The sequence below is a fragment of the Alosa sapidissima genome, chromosome 18 (genome assembly GCF_018492685.1).
Source record: "Alosa sapidissima isolate fAloSap1 chromosome 18, fAloSap1.pri, whole genome shotgun sequence".
NCBI lineage: Eukaryota > Metazoa > Chordata > Actinopteri > Clupeiformes > Clupeidae > Alosa > Alosa sapidissima.
Window position 1 is genome coordinate 13,242,087 of NC_055974.1, and position 10,000 is coordinate 13,252,086.

Consider the following 10,000-nt stretch of genomic DNA (forward strand, 5'->3'; position numbering starts at 1 on the left):
AATAAAAATGATACTGCCATTTATATATTCCAGTATGTCAACTGTGTGTGCAGGTGTGTGTGTGTGTGTGTGTGTGTGTGTGGGTGTGTGTGTGTGGGTGTACAGTAGTCTGCTCTAAATTAGAACATGCCCTCACAATAGACACAGGTAGGAATTCAACAGTGGAGGGATATCATCGTATAGGGAACTCACCACATCACCCTGCCTGGTGTCCTTCCCCGAGGAGATGAGAATATAGTTCCAAACCAGCGGCAGCAAAAGGGTTAGAGGAATCATGTAGAGCTCAAAGTTCCACACGACAAGGACAAAGAGCTAAGAGAGAAACAAAGAGAACGAAGGGCAACAAAATTAGACAGAATTTGGACCCTGCGGAATCAGAACCACTCCACATTTAGTTTGTAAAGTACATGCTTTATACAATGTCATATGTCCTCTTTATTTGATTCATTGTTAGTCAGTCATATTGTTGAAGGACTTTCAAGGGGTCCCATATATCATTACCAGCCCCCGACTATCACCCAACCGGCTCAACAGTGCACTTCGCTGAGTGCCTCTGCATCCCAGTGCACATCAGAGTGCTATGCTACGCTCTGGTAATGGCTGCTGTGTGTGGCCACCTCCGGCCCCCTCTCGGCCCCTCTGGAGAGCGGGCTCACATGCCCCCAGCGTCCCCTGCGCTCCACTCTGAAGCTCCGAGGCCAGCCGCCGCCGCCGCTCCAAGAGCCCGGGTCATCCTCTTCCCAGCTCCCAAATGGCCGCCGTGGCTAAACTGTCAGAGCTTCCCCCCTCTATCCTATGCTCTCTTCATCCCCACACACACACACACACACACACACACACACACACACACACACACACACACACACACACACACACACACAGACACATTCACTCTCTCACACACACACACACACACACACACACACACACACACACACACACACACACCCACCATCCCTAGCCTCCCATCTCAGCAGTCTCACCCGCCGACCCTGCCACCCCTAACCCCGCAGAATCCTGCCACAAAGCCCTCAGCCATGCAAGCCTGTTCACAGATGGAGAGAGTTAGGAGGGGTGGGTGGGGGCGAAGAGCCTTTTTCTCTTTCATGGGAGAGTTGCAGACAGCAGGTACGGCCAGATCGCAAACGGCAATACGGGAACAGAGAGAAACGGCTTACCTAATTTCATGTTTTTCAGTGATTTGCACTACTTTTACTATTAATATAAATTCTGTGGAGGTAAATCTGGAAAGTATAAACTAAGACTTAATAATGTGGAAATAGATCTCCACAATGTGGAAAAATATATGAATCTAAAAATCCATAGTGGATAAAAAAAAAAAACTAAACTGTAAATAAAGATTAATTCTGCTTAATTGCTGCATAAAAATACAGTCATGATTTTTTTATGTTAAAAGTAAGAGAAATGCTGATATCCACCAATACAAATACTGTCTATTTCCATTCTAATAGAGGGAAATACTGCTGATACTCAGGTGTAGCCTTGATGTTTTCACATTAATTATAGCAACCCTGAACACATTTATGGAAGAATATAAAAGCACTGAAAAGGTGTGATAACTTCATTCACTGAAATAATAGTGAAGTTTTCAGCTATCAAAATGAGCACAATATCCAGCTGAGACGGTTACCTGCGAGGAGGAATTAGATATAATTGAACTCCTGACAGAACTCTAAAAGCTTGGGATTTCTCAGTGGGCATTATGAACATTATGAATAAAGTTTCTAAAACACACACATGCAGGCTCTCTCTGTCTCGCATGCACACACACACACACACACACACACACACATACACACACACACACAAAGAGAGAGAGAGAGAGAGAGAGAGAGACACACACCTACAGAGCTCTAATCAGTTTCATCAGTGGGGTCCTAGGGGATAGAACAGGTCAGGTGTGTCCTGAGTTAGATGTCCATTGTTTACATTCTATTGCTTCGATCCATTACCTTCCTGCAACCCAAAGCTTGGACTAAACTTAAACCACACACACACACACACACACACACACACACACACACACACACACACACACACACACACACACACTAATACATGGGCATGGAGTAACTGAACCGGCTTTTGTTTTAAATTAAACATGAAGACAGCCAGATTTATACTCACTCAAAAGTGCCAGTTCACGCTCATTTAAATTTTATTTCATTATTTTCATTTAAGCTAAAAGAAGTTTGGAAAGCAACTCCGACAGCTTCGCTCTGGACCTTTCGCAAACCATTCTCGGCAAGCTGTCTCATGACACACACTTGGTCCTGAAGGTTTTTTTGTTGATTATGTTGTGTGGACTGAGACAGGGTGAAGGTTCAACTCCTGCATATAAATTCCTATTCTTCTACAATCCTTGGCCCAGTACTGGGCCTTGGACTCATACAAAATTAAAAAAAATAGATATCGGTGTGTACATAAACAAAAGCAAGTATAAATTATACATTACAAATGAGTTGGCTGGAGCATTTGCATATCGCTCAGGGCAGAATATTTCATTCTAATGGGTCTGTCCAACGCTGGTCGGTTGCCACGGCAGCGACGGAAAACAACAGATTAGAGTTTTCTTCGTAATAAAGAGCTGTTTAGGGAACAGGAAAATTTTATCTTCAATAATTCAGCAGTTTGTCCGTAAACACTCCCCCATTTTGTGTGCACACACACAAACCTGGAGTCCACAACAGCACACACAAAAACAAACAGACACACACACACACACACACACACACACACACACACACACACACACACACACACACACACACACACCTGACATCCAACTTCAATATCTTTCTGCAACCCTACCTCTGCACTCAGCATTTCCTCATTGTTAATATGTACTGCTTTGGCCTCCCCTAAACACAATTTAAACCGCTTTAATTCATGTTGCACCTGCTATAAAAATAAGTGCAATAAAAACTTGGCTCTAATGATATATAATTCAGGAGGAACTTCAATTTTAGGCAGCAGACAGCAGTCCAATGTTTTATTGAGGGCCGTCAATGCAGAACAAAAGGGAGAAAAAAAATACAGAGCTACAAAATTATTACAAAGAAAAGAGATATGAGTTCCCTCTAAAATAATAGAACCAGACAAATGCTGCCGAGCGATCAGCTGTAAAAATGCCAAATAAACTCCGGCAAACATAAAGCATCGCCGTCGACGACGCACAACAGTCAGAGGGAGCGGTGATGGAAAACATCACTTCTTTCTCTTCCTTCTTTTACCAGACCAGAGAGCCAACAGAGAGTCCCCTCTACTCAGCTTCACTTGCTCTTGAGAGGAGCCTGTGGTTATTTAACCTGTGGTCCGAGGTAGACTGTCCCCCCCACCACACACACACACACACACACACACACACACACACACACACACACACACACACACACACACACACCTACCCCTAAAACCAACCACAACATCTCATTGTTCTGGCCCGGGGGCAGGCGAGTGGGTGATTGACAGGCGGAGGCAAGCAGACACCCGCGGGCCAGAGGAGGTGAGGTACCGCGGGATGAAAGGCGCAGGGGTAGAAGGGGCCGGCAACACTGCCCCTACCGCCAGGGCACCGGGAGTGGAGCGGATTCACCCGGGCTTCACCCCGGAATTACTGCCCTACTGGGTGACCGGCTCACCCCCATCGCTGCCCCACTGCGAGAGCACCTCACCCCCACCACGCCTCCACTCAGAGGGAGAGAGAAAGAGAGAGAAAGAGAGAGAGAGAGTGAGAGAGAGTGAGAGTGAGAAAGGGCACCTGAGCGCTGGATAAAAAACAACCTGAATGAAGTACTGAGCAAAAAAAAAAGAGAGAAAACGAGGGAGAAAGAAGGAGATTGATAAATGGTGACAAGACAAAGGAGCATGGACAAGCAGGCAGGGAAAGGAAAGGATAGAAAGAAAGAAATAGAGAGAGAAAGAAAGAAAGAAAATATGGGAGAAAGAGAGATAGAAATGCAGAAAGATAGAAGGAAAGGAAGAGGTCAAAGAAAAAGAGAAAATGAAAGGTGAGAAAGAAAGAGGGGAAGAGAGAAGGCAAAGGAAAGAGAGGAGGAGAGAAGGCAAAGGGGAAAATGAAATGGAATCTGCGCGTCTCAGTAACTGTGGGCTTTGTTAGAGTGCATCCAGCTAGTGACAATGCTCCTGGCACACAGTACAGTCTTTGTGGAGGTGCGCCGATCAATTACCCAGTCTGTTCCACACTCCATCTCCTCCTCACACACACACACACTCAAAGCACACTGTGGACACACACACACTCCTAACACCCACACAGAGCACTGCGACACACACACACACACACACACACACACACACACACACACACACACACACACACACACACTAGGATGGCAACTTCAACTTCAGCACAGATTCCTGATAGTTTTTCATGAGCCAAGTATTTTTATTCTATAACAAAGGTCTAAAATTATTAATCTGGCTTTTTGGCTTCTTTCAACATCAATGTTACCACTCAGCTACTGCTCTGTGCATAATACTCCTGAAGTAAAAAGTGTAATCTAGATCATTTCTGTGCTCCTATTTTTTATTGTTTAATTTGAGCATTACATCACAACAGATAATATCGTAAAATTTATCAAAAATTAAGCTAAGTGAGATATTTATATACATTTATATTTTTCTATATAAAAGGCAAACGAGTGAAAACCACAGATTGGCTTTTGAATAATCTCCCTTCTTCACAACTCAACCCAAAGACTGCAACAGAGGATTAGAGAACATTTTCTCACAGTTTTGCTTCCCAGAAATGATTATATATTTTCAGAAAACTCCTCAAAATTAACTTTGTATTTTTACGTATTGATGTGATTTCACTTAGTTAATGAGCAGATTGATTAAAGTCACTAAACACAAGTACATCAGTAGGACATAATCTGGAGCTGCCAACGGTTTTAGTGTTTCACACAAAACATTTTAAGAGAACTGCAGTTTGGCAACCAATGGCATAAATAAGTTTGGCACTTTGTGTTTGGCAGTCAGAACTGAGCGCTTAGAGACTCTGTTTGGCTGTAAGCGCATTCAAGGATTGCTCTGTTCCTCTCTCTCTGCTATAAAGCCCCTTCAGAAATGAATAAAAAATAAATAAATAAAAAAACGGGGGGGAGAAACATTATTATTACAGCCATCTCTGTCGTGCCAGTGTAAAGGCTGGCATGTTCCAAAAGCATATGCAAACAACACAACACTATGTCAAGGAGTTTGATAATAGAAATAGATTGATTTACTCTCTCCCTCTGCCTGGTCCATGTCCTCAGTCTCCCATTGCTCCTGATAGAGCAGGGTGCTCTCGTTCAGTGGGGCTGCAGTGCCACCTGCAGGTGGCGCACAGTACTACCTAAACACTATCACTAAATACCACACAGTGGCCAGTGCTGACCCTAACGCCGGCCACAGCCACTGACCGACTGGCATTATCTTTTCTCCGTTCCTCAGAGATACTCTATACTCACTAATACATGTAAATGGGTCCTTTTAAGTTTCTTAAGAGATAACGTGATACTAATGTTCATATCAATGATAGGTGATTTGATATATTCCCTTTATTCCATATGATTCTATATTATTCATACTATAAGTTGATATCCCTTAAGTACATGAATAAATTATGTTGTTTACCTTAATATGTCAGCGATGCTTGTGTGATCTTAGACATGTGTCCGTGTCCGTGACACTCACACACCCACACACATACACACTCAAGACACACACACACACACACACGACACACAACACACACACACACGTACACACACACTCACACCCTCCTTCGCCCCCTAAGTGACAGTATTGGGCCTTTTTTTAATGTGTTGTCGCGTTGTTCTTTTTATCTAAATGCAAAGCAGGCGAGGGGGTGCTCCAGTTTCCTGGCGAAGCCGCTGCCTTGTCTGTGCTCTCCTGGCGATAAGAGCACTCCCTCTCCCCTGGCCCATATAGAGGCTCCGCTATCACTTCCCCACTGCCGCCACCACATCCACAGCCACCTCCATCCTACCCCCAACCACAGGCCTCTCCCCTGGTGCCCCCACCCCCCACCCCACTCAACATAACCCAGACAATGCCCTCACTATTTGCTCCCAATTCAAGCCCCAATTGGAGATAAAGTTACAGCAAATTTGTTTTGGGGGAAGAGTCAGGTAAGACTCGTGCCCTCTGGGAGCACTAGCATCTTCTCTTGTTCTCACTTTCTGCATCTCGCCCTCTTCTGCTCTCTGTCTCTCTCTCTCTCTCTCTCTCTCTCTCTCTCTCTCTCTCTCACTTTTTCCATTTTGTGCATCTCTCTGACTCTCCTTGTCTCCCCCTCTCCTTCTCATTCCATCATTCCTTGGCTGTCCCTCCATATCCCTCGCTCAGGCTTCCTCTTTAAGGGCTCCTGACTCACAAAGAAGGCAGGAGTGTTAAGGACAACCCAAGACCATGGTTCAGCCACAGCAACAAAACAAAACAAAAATAATAGTATAAAAAAGAACTATTTTGTGTGACACTTCCAAACTCAAGTCCAAACAGTGTGCACTCAAGGAAACTAGGAAATTGAAAGGACCCACATCCCTGAAACACAGACACTCGCACAGACACACACACACACACACACACACACACACACACACACACACACACACACACACGGAAGCACTAACTAGAATCCCACCTCATCACAAGTTAGTCTTCTTGATGGGAGGAAGCTAAACAATGTATTTAGACATTTTAACTTTTTTAACCTATTTGGTGAGTCAGAGATATATAGGTGGGAAAGGAGAAAGGGAGAAGGTGTATAAAAGAGAGCAGGTGGAGAAAAAAAAACAGAAGTTTAGTCAAGGAGAGTGATAAATTCCCTTGGACTGCTGAGAGGGCACATTTTCAAGTGTAAACGCTTAATCCTAAAATATCATGGAAATATCATCACAATACGCCGCAAAGAAGGGCGAACAGCCCGTGTGAGGGAAAAAAAATAACGGCACAAGATAAATGAGGCGATGCACTCTCTCTCCAGTCCCACGCCGCTCTACTGCTATTTAGCGTTTTAGCATCTGCCATGTTAGCGGTCTCTTTACACCAGCCAACCTTCCAGAGGAACTTTTGAACTCTGTCTTCTTCTCTGTGTCTCTCTGTCTCTTTTTTATCTCTCTCTCTACCTCTTACACACACACACACACACACACACACACACACACACACACACACACAAATTTGTCACCCTAAAATCTCACAAGGAATGTGTGACTTCAGCGGCAGGTCCACGGTAACAGGGGGGAGAAAACAACAGGAGTCCTACAGAAGCACTTGGGCAATGCTTCACCTTGGCTGACTATAAAAAGAATACTAAGAAAATGAGCGTCATGATTATGAAACCTCTCACAGCAATACAAGAAGTAAATGAGGGATGGAGAGAGAAGGAGAGAGAAAGAGAGAAAAACAGCGTGAAAGAGAGAAAGAAAGAAAGAAAAATGGTACAAGAGAGAGAGAGAGAAAGAGAGAGACGGATGCAACAGAAAAAGACAGTGTGAAAGAGAGAAAGAGGAAGACAGTGCGAGAGAGAGAGAGAGAGAAAGAGAGAGATGCAAAAGAGTGCTATGCTTGCTGGAAGGACAGTGCAAAACAAAGCATCTCTGCTAAAGTGGAAAGAGTACCTGCTCCAACCTGAGTTGTCTCAACAGAGGCCAAAGGCCCTTCTTCTCAGGTACACTGCACCTGACACACTAGTGGAACACTTGCAACACCAAGTGTACACAGTCACTCACACGTATTACATAACAACAATAACAGAACCACCAGTGACAAAGAAGCATGTATGAACTGGCCTAAATTCATTTTAACATAATTGGCTGCTATGATGGAGTAAACCATTAACACCCAAAAAATCTACTGATGTGCACTTTACTTGTGTAACAAGAAAAAGCACATGTGAAGGAAAATTATCAAACTAGCAAATCCAATAAAACAAAGATATGAAGAAAAATATCAACCAATGCATTATATATTTATATAATTTATTTATGATATATATACATATATATAATATATATATATATATATATATATATATATATATATATATATATATATATATATATATATATATATATATTCTCCCTTGTCACTCATTCTGCTTTGGTGACATTTTCATTAATTCTTTGCCACGGCCTGGCCTAGCCTAGGTGGTGGTGGTGGTGGGGGCGGGGGGGGGGGGGGGTTGAGTGTGATAGCAGGAGGTAGGAAATGTTAACTGATCAATACCATTTCCCTCCTTGCCTTCCCCGCAATGACCTACACTCACGCCAGCCGTGCCAGACACAAATGAAGAATGTGTCAAACACTAAAATGTTAATGGTCGCTGTGGTGACAAGTCGGGCGGCTGCCGGCTGGCAGAGCCCGGGCGAGACGAGGTGAGCTGGTCGTGCTGCGACGCCGTACAGGGACGAGGCGAGGGACGACATATGTAGCATCACGGGGTGGGATTAGCACGTTAGCTTCCTGCTTGACATTACTGAGGGGCTTAGGGGGAGAGGAGGCAGCTCTGACAAGGGCACACGTTTGCCTGGGCCAATTATGCACGCTGTGCCCCCCCCCCCCCCACACACACACACACACCCGTTTGATGCCTAGCGCACCTGACAAGCAACGGCTACAGCGGCTAGGGAGGGACGAAGGACACGCCGGGATGAGAGGAGAGGCTGACGGGGGATTCAGACGTCTGAATGCACCTACGCAGATACACTGAGAACACTGTGCATTCTTACAGAGAAGTGCATGTGAATGTGTGTGTGCATATGACTATGCCTGTGTGCATGAGTCTTTATAGGACTAGTGTGTGCACGCAACATGGTATTCATAATTAATAATACAGTTGTGTGCATGTTTGTGTCATTCCATCTATATATTTCATCATTGTATATATCCCCATATCTGTGTGTGTTTGTGTGTGTGTGTGTGTGTCTGTGTGTGGTGTGTGTGTCTGTGTGTGGTGTGTGTGTGTGTGTGTGTGCGTGTGTGTGCGTGTGCACGTGTATTTCATGTGAATGCTTTGGTTACAGGGTTGATCACCCTCTCTTACCACAAAGGCACAGATGCTCCTCTGGGGAGACTCCCACTCGAAGCAGCTGTTGATGTAGCAGCCAGCATTGATGAGCACCATGATGCAGCGCCGGACACGGTTAAAGTTCTGAAGCAGGAGCTGGACAAGAGCAGCACAGTGCGGGTCAGTCAGCGCAAAAACACAAAGGCCTACATGTACTGTACCCCTAACAACATTACGGATTCATACTCGTAAATGATGCTGTCCCACGCACTATAATTGTGCTTCACATATGTTTACAAGTAGGCATACAGTGTGTGAACCTGTCTAAGCGAGTCTTCATATTGCATTCATAAAGTCTCAAAGAATATAGGAACTATCTCTACAGTATTGAAATGACTTCATATAGCAGGCATTTTGCATTATGTACCCCTGATTTAATGCCATAGTGAAGTTAAAGTGCTTTACTGTAGTGATGTTCATAGACCATAAACCAGCCACACAACTTTGACATTCAATTGTCATTAGATTTTATTTGCAGTCTTTTTGTGTCCAAAAGGAGCAATAAGCCATTTTAAAAATTGTACAACTTATAATAATTAGCGCTCCATATTGGAATAAAGTCTGTCTTTGTAGCCGTCATGTCTTTTGTCACACTGATATCATTGCTTCATAGAGCGGTCATTAAGCTTCGCCAGCAGTTGTCATGGTGATGAGCCACGAAGTTGGTAGAGGGGAAGAATTCACCAATGGGAGGGTCCGACGAGGTCTTTAGGTGCGTTTGTGTGAGTCTATATCACAAAGCCTGCTCTGAGGAACACATGGGGGCTGCCTTGAAACCGTGCTAAATAAATGACTGTTGTTTTAAAAGCTGCGTGGTATGGGCGATGCAGGAGCTTGGAAAGGATGTTTGGGAATAACCCCCCCCCACACACACACACACAC

At 44.3% G+C, this 10,000-nt stretch overlaps 1 protein-coding gene across 7 annotated transcripts in view; it reads right to left on the reverse strand.

The window, feature by feature from the left end:
- The window catches only part of mctp1a (multiple C2 domains, transmembrane 1a), a 164,453-nt gene that overhangs the window by 39,029 nt on the left and 115,424 nt on the right, over positions 1-10,000 (reverse strand). For all 7 annotated transcript variants that reach the window (XM_042069735.1, XM_042069730.1, XM_042069731.1 and 4 more), the window contains 2 exons: positions 9,095-9,214; positions 193-312 (listed from right to left, as the gene is read on the reverse strand). In XM_042069735.1, coding sequence (XP_041925669.1) covers positions 193-312; positions 9,095-9,214 — 240 coding nt within the window. The remainder of the gene's footprint in view (positions 1-192; positions 313-9,094; positions 9,215-10,000) is intronic.